Below are 13314 nucleotides of genomic sequence, written 5' to 3'. Positions count from 1 at the left end.
TCCACACATCAGACATTGTTCAAAGTAAATCTGTAACCAGGTCCATTGCGAAAGGGGGATCCGGGCAGAGGTAAGGTATTAACTCTGTCTCTGGTAGTAAAGGCCACCCTAGCCTTAGGCATGTTTGCCCCCTGGGTATCCCCTTCCCTGCCTGCATGGGAAGCCTGGCACAAGGCCTGTTCTTGTTGCCCCCGGGAGGACCAGAGTCTAAGGGGCAAGGAGGGACAGTTTCAAAGGGTGAGAGGAAAGGGAGGGGACATGGCACCACCCTCATCAAGAGATCCTTCCACATTTGTTATTATTCATAATAATAAGCTACTCTTTTTTGTTTTTTGGATGTAGGGTCTTGCTGTAGTCCAAGCTGACCTGGAATCCACTGTGTGGTCTCAGGGTGGCCTTGAACTCACAGCAGTCCTTCTAACCCCTCTGCCTCCCATGTAGTGGCATTAAAGACATGTGCCACCACGCTTGACTAACAAGTTACTCATCTCACATAACTGTTATCCTTACTGAGGAAGGATCCAGTGCCAAGCAAAGTCTTTCCAAGGTAGGTTCACTGCACCATGTCAGGCAGCTTCTGGCTTTTTTTTTTTTGCAAGCAGAGAGTGATAGAAGAAAGACAGAGAGAGAATGGACACGACAGGGCCTCTAGCCACTGTAAACAAACTCCAAACACATATGTCCTTTATGCATCTGGTTTATGTGGGTCCTGGGGAATCAAACCTGGGTCCTTTGGCTTCTCAGGCAAATGCCTTAACCGCTAAGCCATCTCTCCAGAACCCCCCCCCCCCTTTATTTTTCACAGTAGGGTCTCACTCTAGCCCAGGCTGCCCTGTAATGCACTGTGTAGTCCCAGCATGGCCTTGAACTCATAGTGATCCTCCTACCTTAGCCTCCCAACTGCTGCTGCAGTGATAGGCTTACTCCATCATGCCTAGCAGCAATGTCTTATATATACTCAGTGCCACGTGTGTGTCCTGGGGTGGGCGACGCTGCTGTGGAAACAGACTTGAATGCTATAGCCATGGAAGTGTGATTTCAGAAACACAGTCCTAGATTCAGGTTGGCCTCACTGTCCCACGCTGCTGCCCTTCACCACATAGGGTCCCTAAAACAGCAGTAAACAGGCCGCTGTAGCCTGCACGCTGTCGGTGAGGTTTACTCTCCTCTCGCAGCCATAACTAGCAACCATGTTTATGGAACCCAGTGAAAATGAGGTGGTGGCCCTTGTTCCAAGTGAGAATTTTGCCAAGTATGGTGGCTCACACATTTTTTTGTTTGTTTGTTTCCTTGAGGTAGAGTTTCACTCTGGCTCAGGATGCCCTCCAACTCTCAGCAATCCTCCTACCTCTGCCTTCCAAGTGCTGGGATTAAAGGTGTGTACAACCATGCCCGGCTCGAGACGGGGTCTTTCACTAAACCTGGAGCTCTCTGTGGTTTTTCAGCTAAAGTGGCTCTGGCTGACCCACCAGTGAATCCCAATGTTTCTCCTATTTCTTTTTTCTTTTAATTAAATATTTTATTTTTATTCATTTATTTATTTAACAGAGAGAGAGAATGGGCGCGCCAGGGCTTCCAGCCTCTGCAAACGAACTCCAGACGCGTGCGCCCCCTTGTGCATCTAGCTAACGTGGGACCTGGGGAACCGAGCCTCAAACCGGGGTCCTTAGGCTTCACAGGCAAGTGCTTAACCGCTAAACCATCTCTCCAGCCCTGTTTTTCCTATTTCTATCCACCTCAGCACTAGTGTTACGGGTGTGTGCAGCCCACCTGGCCTTTTTTTTTTTTTCCTGAGGCTGGATCTCCCTGTAGCCCAGGCTGACCTGGAATTCACTACGTAGTCTCAGGCTGGCCCCAAACTCACAGTCCTCCTACCTCTGCCTCCTGTGAGATGGGATGATAGGAGTGCACACCACGCCCGGCCTGCCTGCTTTTTACATGGGTGCTGGGGATAGATCTCAGGTCTCGATGCTTGCACAGCAAGCACTCTTATCCAGTGAGCGTTCTCTCTTTTTTTTTTTTTTCCTGAGGTAAAGTCTTACTCTAACCCCGACTTACCTGGATCCCAGGCCGGCCTTGAACTCATGGTGATCCTCCTACCTCTGCCTCCTGAGTGTTGGGATCAAATGTGTGGACCACCATGCCTGGTCATTTTTTTTGACAGGGTCTTATGTAGCCCAGGCTGCACTCTCTGTGTAGCAAGACTGGCCTTGAACTCCTAATCCTATTGCCTCCAGATCATAGGTATGCACCACCACACCTAGTTTTTCTGTTATCTTTAAAATAGGACTTTAGCCAGGCGTGGTGCTGCATGCCTTTAATCCCCGCAATCAGGAGACAGATGGAGGATCGAGGATTGCTGTGAGTTCGGGGCCAACTGGAGACAACATAGTGAATTCCAGGTCAGTTTAGGCCATATATATATGTGTGTGTGTGTGTGTGTGTGTGTGTATACATATATGCACATATATATTGATATATATATATTGATATAGGAGACCCTATATCAAAAAACCAAACCAAAACAACAACAATAAGCCCCCAAGAGCTTGCTATATGTAGCCCAGGCTGGCCTCTAGCTCATGATGATTCTCTCTGGTGGTGCCATCATACCTGGCCTAAAACTCTTATTTATTATTTTAAGACCAAGACTTACTTTGCAGTTCCAGCTGGCCTGGATGAAATTTATTATATAGCACAGTTGCCCTCAAACCCTGGGTGGTCTTTCTGCCTCAGCCTCCCAAATGCTGGGATTAAAAGTGTGAGCCACCAAACTGGGTGATTTAATCCCAGGATTTGGGAGGCAGAGGTAGGAGGATCACTGTGAATTCAAGGCCACCCCAAGACTACAGATTAAATACAGAGTGAATTCCAGCCTGAGCTAGACTGAGATCCTACCTGGGAAAGCCAAAAAAAAAAAAAAAAAAAACTTAAGGAAATAAGGCACACACACATACACCAAAATAAATAAATAAATAAATAAGAAAAGGGCTGGGTTCAGATTCACATTTGAGCTGAGGAAGGAAAATTACCATAATTTTAAAGATAGCTTGAGCTACAGAATGAATTCCAGGTTACCTGGGCTGGAGTGAGATTCTGCCTTAAAAAAAAATGAGGGCTGGTGAAATGGCTTAGCCATTAAGGCATTTGCCTGTGAAGCCTAAAGACCCCGGTTTGATTCCCCCGGACCCATGTAAACCAGATGCACAAGGGAGCACATTCGTCTGGAGTTAGTTTACAGTGGCTAAAGACCCTGGCACATCCATTTTCTCTAATCTGCCTCTCTCAAATAAATAAATAAATTTTTCAAAAAATTGAGCAGGGTGTGGTGGCACACGCCTCTAATTCCAGCAAAGGTAGGAGGATCTCCTGAGACTACATAGTGAATTCCAAGTCAGTTTGAGCTAGAGTGAGACCCTACCTCAAAAAACCTCCCCCCTCTCTCGCTCTGTCTGTTCATTTCTCTCTCTTTGCTTGCAAATATTTCTGAGCAGTGGAAAGACCAAAAAAAAAAAAAAAAAGTGCCGGATGTGGTGGTGCGTACCTTTAATCCCATAATCCCAGCATTTAGGATTGCTGTGAGTGTGAGGCCAGTTTTGAGACTACATAGTGAATCCCAGGTCAGCCTGCACTAGAGTGAAACCCTACCTCGAAATATCAAAAACAAACAAACAAAAAAATGAAGATCGCTAGAGCAGAGCACTGAATTTGGGGCCTTTCTAAGCGATGGGCCCTGTGTCTTGCTTATGTCTCCCCTCCAGTCTACCCTGGGCCCAGGGCCTGAGGTGTGGAGAGGAGGTGAAGGAGCGAAGGGGGTATGGCAGGCTCCTCAGCTGGGGGGAGCCTCGCCTTCTCTTCCTACCTGCTCTTCTCTGGGTACTCTAGTTTCAGCCACCCAGGCACCACCTACTTCTGAGTTGTTGTGCCCATAACCAAGCTGGGGTACAGGGGCACACACCAGGCCGAAGGCTCGCAGGCATCACCGCGCTCCAGCTGGGCAGCAGCTTCATGGCACTGCCCTGGATCCGGCCCGTTCCTCTGATCGCTGTTCTTCATCCTCGGGGATCCTGCCAGGTTCTCAAAGCCGTCGGACCTGTTCACAGGCTCTCCAACTCCTCCCAGTGCGCTGCAGGAGGCAGTGGAGACCGAGCCCCCACCCCCACTTCCATTCACCCCAGCAATTGACCTTGCCCCACCCAATTGGCCCGAGGCTGTCTAATGGATGTTTGGTGGCAACGAGATGGCTGCTTGAGTTTTGCCTCAGTTTATTTCCCCTTCTGATGGGTCTGCGGCCCTAAGCATGTGACTGGATCCATCTGCCCTTTGAAGGGCTCAAAGGTAACAACCTTTAGTGGGTGAGGAGGGAATGTAGAGTGTGGTGGACACTGTGAGAGAAACTTAAGCAGAAACACCAATGTCTGTCCTCCCAGCCCCTAAACACCTTTACAGAGAGATAAATTTTTGTTTTAATATTTTATTTATTTGCAAAGAAAGAGAGAGAGAGGGAGAAAACATGGGCGCGCCAGGCCCTCCAGCCACTGTAGATGAACTCCAGATGCATGTGCCACCCTGTACGTTTGGCCCTATGTGGGCACTGGGGAATCAAACCCTTGGTTACTAAGCCTTGCAGGCAAGCACCTTAACCTGAGTCATCTCTCCAGCCAGATCTCTTAAGTTTTATTTGAATGAAGACAAGGAAAGCCTTGTTCTTCCCCAGCCCTCATGCCCTGGAGCTGAGTGAAGGAGGAAGGAAAATGGCAGCTGGAGCCAGGACTTCCCCTCCCCCTCCACACAGCTGCTAATAGAAAGGAACAGGGATCCGGTAACCTTAGCACTTGGGAGGCCAGCCAGGGCTACTTGGTGAGACCCTGTCTCAAAACAACAGCACAGCCAAGGAATAGTGAAGATCCAGAGGAGACTCTGCATGCCTTCCAGGGCAAGGGGAGTCCTGGACTAAAGCTCTTCCCTTGGGACTTGGACCACCTCTGAACAGGCCCCCTGGGTGCCCGCACACAGCAATTCTTCCAGAGCCCCACGGCCTTGCTGATGGGCTTCATAGATTTGGTCTTCTCCAGTTTCTCCCAGGTAGTGCAAGCACGTCGTGGTGAGCCTAGGGGAGCAGCGGGAGTCTTAGACTCGGTCCAGCCCATGGGGAAGTGGGGGGCAAATCCAAGCTCCAGGGTCTCCTTCCTGCACCCCTGTCATTACCTGGTGGGCCAGGGTCCCCCAGTGGCCATCACACTGATGCTTGGCCCTGGCTCCTTGCTAGGCCCCGGCTCCTTGTTAAGCCCTGGGCCCATGAGGCGTTTCACCTGGTTCACTTCTTGGACCCCGTAGCTGTTGGCAATTAGGAGACAAAAGAGGTATCAGGTCACTGGGAGGCTGGCCAGGGAAAGATCTGCTTCTATGACAAGCTGGGCACACTAAGCATTCGCTGAGCTCAGAGAGGGAAAGTCCTTGGCCCGGAGTGACACTGTGACCTTTCTGCTGGCCATCTGCTTTCCCACTTGCTCCCAGCTCTTGAAACCAGACTTAATCCCCGCCAGTCTCAGACCAGAGGCCCAATGGGAAGGGCATACTACCTATGAGTGGGCGGGTGGAGGTCTGCGCCCACCAGACCTTCCTTTGGAAGAAGGGGACAAAAAATGGATTGGCAACTCACTCGTTCCAGTTCTGGGTGCAGCTGCGGTCCAGGACGTCCATGTACACGGACTCACTCAGTGCTTGCCGCCCCCTGGAGTGTGGAGCGCGTAACTTGGCCTCTGCGGCTGTCAGGTGTTGCCACATCTACAAAGAGGAGGGGCCCGAGAGCCCAGGCTTTGGGACTGCTGGCCGGTTAGGGGAAAGAGGGAAGGTCAGGCACCCAAGTCTCTGGGGAGAATGAGGCTGTGAGAGAGCTGTTTGAGCAGGAAGCACCTGTGAGGCAGGCTGCAGGGCCCTCCCCTAGGTCCCCCAAGCTGGGACTGGGTCAATAGAGGCAGGATCTACTTTCAGGGGTGGGGGAGGAAATGCCAAGGTGGAAGATTGGGGCCCATCTTCCAGAGCACGTTTGCCCAGTAACACAGCTATTTTAATCCAGAAGAATAAGGAAAGCCAGTAACAAATAGATTTCTATAACCCAGAGCGCTCTCTTTAATGATGTAAGTACTCACAGTCACTGCCTACACAGAGACATGGGCCTGTGCTCACTGTGCTCTACTGGAGCAAGTGGGCAGTGAGACCTTGTGCTAGGAGACAAAAAATAGGCTAGACAGGGTGACAGAACCCCAAAAATTAATGTTATTTCTATTCCTGAAAGCAGGAATGTCACTAAGCTTACAGAAACCTGGATGTTACACCCTCCAGGAAAGAACTCTAGATTAAGCTTGCACCCTTCCTAGTGGACAGAAACTCTGATCCTTACCTAAGATTACTGGCAAAGCTGTAAAATCTGGTCTTTTTCTATAGTAACCTGCCGACCTGGTCTTCCTCACGTAGCCACTCTCCATTAAAAAAAAAAAAAACAAAAAAACACCAGATCTGAGTCTTGAGTTGGGATTCTCAAACCCCATTTTACCTGTCCAGGCAACAGCTCTGCCCTCTTCCCTTATGGGGCTTCTCAAACCCCCTCTGGCCTTCCTGGGCAAGAGCTTTAGTTTGCTTCCTTCTCTTATGTTGTAGACTTAAGCCTCCTTCTCTTCATCCTCCTACCTTTAAACTGTAATAAAATCTTTCTGAACCTTATTCTCTGATCCATGCATTTAATTCTTCAAATTCATAGGATAAGGGCCCAGGCACACCCTCAATTACTGGTGCATTCGCACACAAGAAATCCAAATTCCTTCAAATGGGAAAGTGTGGGGGTGGGGAGGGAGGGAATTACCATGGGATATATTTTATAATCATGGAAAATGTTAATAAAAATTAAAAAAAAAAAGAAATCCAAATTCCTGTATTACTTGCATACTTCGACACAAACATACACTCAGAATGTGGGCTCTATGTACACATACATGAATGTAGCCCTTAGGTCTAGGGAGGGATTTGACACCTGAGGATAGATCTAAAAGGAAACCAAGCGATTCTCTGAGGTGTCAAGATAAAGTGAGGGTATCCTAGATTGTCTTCCATTTTGGGGGTAGACCGATGTGTAAACTGAGGCATGGCAGTTCAGATTAGGTGGGGCTGGCTGTATTCCAGAAGGCTGAGTCTGGGATTTGAGGCTTGGTTTGGGGGGCTGAGAATCAAAGACCAGTAATGGAGTCTGAGCAAGGGCAGGGGCTTTGGTGGGGGAGGACTCACCTGGTAGGCCACTGCCCGGCAGGCGTCACAGTGCAAGTGAGCAGGCATGTGGGCTGAGTACTTCTCCTCGTCATCCAGCTGGGGGGCAGTAGCGGAGAGGAAGGGCTGGTCCCCAAGGCCTCCTAGGATAAGTGTGGAAGCCAGAAGCAGCAACAGCGGCAGGAGCAACCTCATGGCCTCTGCAGTCATCTCATGGAGCTTGGGGTGCTGGGGTGTGTGTGTGTGTGTGTGCCCACTTGTTTGTGGCTTACTTAGGCCAATGGGGAACTGACACCTTAGCTCTCTTTCTCTCCCCTCCCCCAAGGCCCCAGAGAAGCCACACGTGCTCTTTCTGTAGCAGGACCCTGGCTCCAAGTGACTCAGCTCTAATTCACAGAAGGGAGACAGCGAGGCAAGGAGAGGGGCTAGTGCCCTGCCGGCCACGGAGTCTTACATGCTGTGACTTGGCCAGTGGCAGGCACTGTGTTGAGTACCTTGTGTGAGGAGATGGTTGGCTATAGTCATCTTTTATTTATTTATTTATTGTATTTTGAGGTAGGATCTCACTCTCGCTCAGGCTGACCTGGAATTCACCATGTAGTCTCAGGTTGGCCTCAAACTTATAGTGATCCTCCCACCTCTGCCTCCTGAGTGCTGGGATTAAAGATGTGTGAGACTGATCCCCAAAGTCTATTATTGGCCACTGAGTCCCCAGGGGGAATGTGGCCCTGGGTGTGGCTGCCAGCCTAGGGCATGTCTACTGAGGCTGAAACCACCATATGTGAAAGCACACATGGTTTCTTTTCCTGAACTTCGGGTCTTCTCCACCCAGGCCAGAATCAGGCATGGAAAGGCTTTGTTGAGGGTATAAGAGGCAGCTGCAGGAAATCAGGTTCCATACACGAGTCATCATTTGAGCCACCATGATGCCATGGTCAGCCATTTATTGCACACAGGATGAGGTGAAGTGCCCAGGTGGCCTCATGGCCCTCCACACCATTGAGACCAGCATCTCTGGCAAAGGTTCCAGGAACTCTCTTTTCTAGCCAGCTTCCAGTACAGAGCAAAGGACAGAGACTCCAAGGGATCTTGGCACACAGAGGCCTGGAACAAGAAAGTCATCCATCCTCATCCCTGACACTGCTTTGAAAGGGAACGATCCTTCCCCAAATGCCCCACATCACACAGTCCAGCCAGGACCAGCCATTTTAGGCTCAAAACTGTACCCGACTCCCGCGCAGACCACCTCTCACCTCGCAGCGGCCCTTCTTAGCGCCCTCATCCTGCTTAGGCTCAGGTTGGTTGGAGCACAGACTTTGGGGTCTTTCCTGTGCTGTGACCAGCCTGCCCAGGAAACCACACTCCCTCTGGCATTGCTGCTACATCTATTCCTAGAGGAGCATGGAGGGTGAAACCTGCTGGAGCTTCAGCCCGCCCCCCATCCCCCACAGGAGCAGCCTTCCTACTGCCAGTCCTAACACACCCTCCATCCACCCACGGGGGCCTTAAGGCTCCCTTGGGACATCAGCCTAATCATTCTCCCTCTTCTCCCCAGCCTGCCCCTTTCTTGGGTCGGGATGGCTTGGGTTAAGAGGAAGAAAGAGGAAGTATGTGGGGACATTGGGGACCACAGTAATCCAGATCCACCGCGTCCGAGTCCTCCCACCTCCAATTCCTGGCTGCCTGTCTAGAACCCCTCCCTATATGACCTCCTTTCTCCATCCACCTCCACCTCCAAAGCCTACAGCTCCTTTCCTCAGATGCAACCTGGCCCTAGGGCTGCATTAATCACTTTCTCTTCCACAGCTTTCCAGGACAGAACTCAGCTCCCCTTCGAAAGAATAGATTCGATAGCTGGAGTCCTTCCCTTCCATGTCAGCAGAGCCCACTGCCCAGCTCCGCATTAACTGGCTCCAGGGTTAGGGGAGGTACAGGTACCCCTGGCCCCTGCTGCACCCATTCAAGTACCCTGGGAAACCTCTTCGGGGTGCCTCCTCACTTTGACAAACTTGCTTGACTGCATACACACATACAAACACACCACACCCTGGGAAAGGTATATACACTGTTGGTGGAAGAAATACCCAGCCACTTCTTGAGCTCCATCAACCCAGGTACATTCTCTGTTTATCACTTCCGGTCTGATAACTGGCTGGAACTGACCAAAGAAACAAAGAGTTGATGGGCGGAGAGCAAGGAGGGCGGGGCGTGGGGGTGGGATCGGGAACCAGAACGTCCAGGGTCGTCTAGGGTGCCCCACCTCCACGGGGTCTCACAAGGGGAACACCGAGCCCTTGCTGGGCTGGAGGGATCCGGAGCTGGAGGGCGGGGCGCAAAAGAGTACAGGCGGGGCGGGGCTGGGGGTCCCGCTCACAGGCATGTAGTACGTCCCGTTGAGGGCACCCCCGTCAGGGGCCCAGGGAAGCTGGAGGCTGCCGAGGGGTGGCAGGTTGGGTGACGGCGGCAGTGACAAGCCTGGAATAGGCCCGTAGGCCGGCGGGTAGAGACTGGGCCCCAGGGCCAGCGGGGTGTAGGCGTGGCGGGGCGTTCCCGGGGACGAGGGTGGCAGCAGCACCTCCACATACTGCCCGCTTTCGGGATCGAAGAGCAGTCTCAGCCGGGGCTGCCGAGGTGCCTCCACGAAGTAGTACCGGCCGTTCTCCGGGTCCACGAGGACCTTGCCGGGCGGGGCGGCGCCGGGCAGCCTCCGCCTCCCCTGGGCGGATGAGGACGGGAGCCGATCCGTAGGAGGTGCCGAGGCAGCTCGGGGCTGGGGCGCGGCCGTCCTGCCCGCCTGGGGAGTGGGAGTTGCAGGCTCCGGGGCCGCAGGGGGTGTCTCCATGTCGGGTGCCATTCCTGGGCTCAAGATGGGGCACACCGGAGGGGATCCTGGGCGGGGTGGCGGGGTCCCTGCTGGTCCTACAGGGGACCGCCGGGGTGAGGTGCGAGCGCCGTCTAAAGGACCGCTGGGCGCCTGGTCGTCGGGGCCCGGGCGTTGGCCTTCGGCATCCCGGGGCTCTTGGTCGTCTCGGCTGGGACCGCGCCCTCGGACTTCCGGGGTTCCATGCGGCCGCCCGCTCAGTGCCAGGGCGCCGGGCAAGCGGATCTCGGTGCGCGCAAACGGTTTCGCGGTGCTGTTCTCGGCCCTGCGCCGCGGGACCCCGCTGGGCTGCGGGGCGTCCCGAGGGACCGTTTGCGGGGACGGCTCTGGGGCCTCGTAGGGATGCGGTACGACCGGCAGAAAGTCCTTGAGGAAAATGGAAGTGTACTGAGCCGGGGCTGGGGGCCCCGCGGCCCGGACCTCGAGCGATTTGGACGGGTCTTCCCCTTCCCCCCCGGGGTCGGCGGGAGGGGCGGTGGACCCCGACCCCGGGCTTCCCGCCGTGAAGCTTGGAGCGTACGTGGTCTTCACCATCTTGCGCACGTCCCGTGGCCGCGGGATGGCCACGCGCGGGCGTCCACAAGCCGCTTCTCCCGAGCCCGAGGCTTCTGGGCGCGGGCTGTCATCTAGGGTGCCCACGACGGGTCTCCGGGTTGGCTCGGGGGCATCCACCTCTGGCGACGGCTGACTTGCTCGACATGTAGTAACGATGTGCTCCCGTGTGGGCGGACTCTGCACCTCCGTTACTTCTGGAGTCCCGGGTGGAGACGGTGTAGGCGGCCCCAGCTCCTGAGCTAGGCCGTTCATAGCTTCGCGCACGGACGCCATCGACGAGCTCTGCGCAACAGGACCCCAAGTTTCTTGGGGCGACGGGCTCCGCGTTCCTGTAGGTCGATCTGGTGACGCCCATGGATGCGAGGCTGGCGGGGACCATTCTCTACCCCGCCCCATAGCATCCCCGCTTGTCGCATGTGGAGCCTCCCACGGGGATGGAGCTCCGAGGGGTGGGTTCCACTGGGAAAGAGGCATCGGGGAAGGGCTCCTCCTTCTGACGGCTTCCTCGATGGCCGCATTCCAACTTCCCCGCGCGGAGGATGCTTCCGGGAAGGACGGGCTACTCACCGTCCAAACCGTTCTTTCCCGCCGGGAAGGGTTCTCGGGGAGCGGACAGCGAGGACCCCGCACGGTCCCGTTTGGAGCCTGCCATGGCGAGGACGGGCTCTTCGGTCTCACAGCCCTGCTCGGAGGCACCCAGGGTGCTCTAGACTGAACGGGTGGACTCCGTGTCCTCGGGACAGTTTGATCCGGAGCCTCACGAGGGCACCGAGTCTTGGGCTCCTGGTTGCGCGCCTCCTGCATTTTCTCTTCTGACTGCAGAAAGATGCTGGAGCTAACCGGGCCCAGCTGCTCGGTGCCCGGCGCGGGCTTGTCGCGCCGAATGGCGCGTTCGCGGAGACTGGGCCACGGTTTCGGGGCTCTGGCGGGGACCGAACTCTGGTGCGCACGGGGTGGCCGAGACCTAGCCTCTTCCAGGACCACGCGAGTGCTGCGTGCGGTTTCCTGAGCCGTAGGTTCTGACCTTCCTGTGGGCCTAAAAGTGTCATTGTTCGGGGCTGGGACCGTGGCGCCCAGTTTTTTGGCCAGCGCCGTCTGCACGATGCCCGCGGCGGCCTGCAAGCGGCCCAGCGACTCGTCCAGGGAGCCGGTGCGCAGAAGCAGTCGGGGGCGCGGCGCATCTGTCTGCGAGGGACTCCGGGGCCGGGGACGCAGCTCGATTTGACGCTTCGGCACCGTCCGGGACCTAACGGGCGCGGCGCATTCCTCCAGTGCCACCTCCACACACTCGAACTGCGCGGAGACCGCAGGGCTCGGTCCGCGGGGCCGCAGCTCCAGGTAGGTGGCCCAGCGGGAGTCCCCATCGGAGGCTGGGGGCGGCGGTGGAGCAGGGACGGGAGAGACCGGTCCCTGCAGCGCCGGGCTGCTTAGGGCAGGCGCGGTGAGCTGCGGCTGCACTTGGACATCCTCGGCGTCCGAGTGGCTGAACAGTGGCCCGGTACTGAAGATGACTTCCATCTCCCCCGACGGCAGCATGCGCAGCTGCGGCGGCGGCGGCGGGCCGGAGCCCGGGCCTCGCGGGAAACCCGAGCCGGAGCAGTGCTGCTGGCGGCTATTCTGGGCGCTGACGGACAGGAGAGGCTGCGCGCCCACCCCCCGCCCAGGGGCCACCCAGAGCCAATTCACCCGGCCTTGTGTGTCCGGCCCAACGTCCGGGGGCTCCGGAGAACCCGGCGCGGTGTGGTAGGAGCCAGACGAACCCGAGGAGTCCTGACGCCGCGCGGGGGCCGCAGACAACAGCCTGGAGAGCCCAGGCCCGGCTGGCGGGGCAAGCGTGGTCAACATGGTGGGCCGACACCTTGCACTACCTCCCTCGCTGTGCCTCCGCGGGTGGCGCCGGCACTGTCCCCGCCCCGCCCGAGGATGCCATGGGGTCACAGCTCCTTAAAGCGCCCGCAGCCACTCCCGAGCCAGCGGCGTTGGCAGCAGGAGGTCTGAGTCGTGGGCCTCACCCACTGAAGCCTCCTTGTACTTATTCAGCATTGGAGCACGTGGAGTGGGCCGCCGGGCTTTGACTGGCAGGAGAGGAAAGCAGGCTCAACTTTGCAAACTGGAGCCAGTAGCTTAGGCCTAAGTGCACCTATTGCAAGTTACAAAATTGCACCTGTATGCGCTTGCCGAGGTCAGAGTTCAAGGTGTGAGCCAGGAAACTCAGGTTTGCAATTCTCCTCAGCCCCCACTCTTAGCATCACCGTCAAGCAGCCCTCCGTCGGGGCTTGCTTAGCTAGCGCTCAGCCGCTTCCTTGCCCATCTCTCACACACCTTCGCTGGGGTGAGCAGCATTAGAGGACTTCCCTGACTCCAAATATTGTGCTCAACCATCAGGAAGGTGCTGGCCAGACCTACTACGCTTAGGCCTGGGTGGACAGCTTTAGCTAGTTTTCCAAAAACTTTAGTTCTCAGATTAAACCCCGGAAGACAGACCAACCTTTGTACAGTCCTCTCTTCAAGCCCCAGACCCCCACAACGTTCATGCCTGTCCTGGGGACAGGGGCTGGTGGAGCAGCAGCCACCACCATCATCTGTCATTTTGACAATGGACACCGCTTGCCCTTAAA

General features: G+C 55.4%; 2 protein-coding genes across 2 annotated transcripts; both read right to left on the bottom strand.

Annotated features, from left to right (window-relative positions):
• Positions 1-4575: 4575 nt before the first annotated feature.
• Mzb1 (marginal zone B and B1 cell specific protein) lies at positions 4576-7455 on the bottom strand. Its single transcript, XM_004652439.2, has 4 exons — positions 7282-7455; positions 5663-5787; positions 5209-5337; positions 4576-5110 (listed from the first exon to the last, which is right to left on the bottom strand). The coding sequence occupies exons 1-4, from the start codon at positions 7453-7455 to the stop codon at positions 4954-4956; spliced, it is 585 nt and encodes a 194-aa protein (XP_004652496.1). The 3' UTR covers positions 4576-4953.
• A 749-nt stretch (positions 7456-8204) lies between these two features.
• Prob1 (proline rich basic protein 1) lies at positions 8205-12541 on the bottom strand. The gene has a single exon (XM_004652438.2). It carries the CDS (start codon positions 12539-12541, stop codon positions 9533-9535), a length of 3009 nt encoding a protein of 1002 aa, XP_004652495.2. The 3' UTR covers positions 8205-9532.
• Between the last annotated feature and the right edge of the window lie 773 nt (positions 12542-13314).

Source organism: Jaculus jaculus, chromosome 13 (assembly GCF_020740685.1).
Source record: "Jaculus jaculus isolate mJacJac1 chromosome 13, mJacJac1.mat.Y.cur, whole genome shotgun sequence".
Lineage (NCBI taxonomy): Eukaryota > Metazoa > Chordata > Mammalia > Rodentia > Dipodidae > Jaculus > Jaculus jaculus.
The sequence above is the reverse complement of the archived record's forward strand: the minus strand, read 5'-3'. Positions and strand labels throughout refer to the sequence as shown.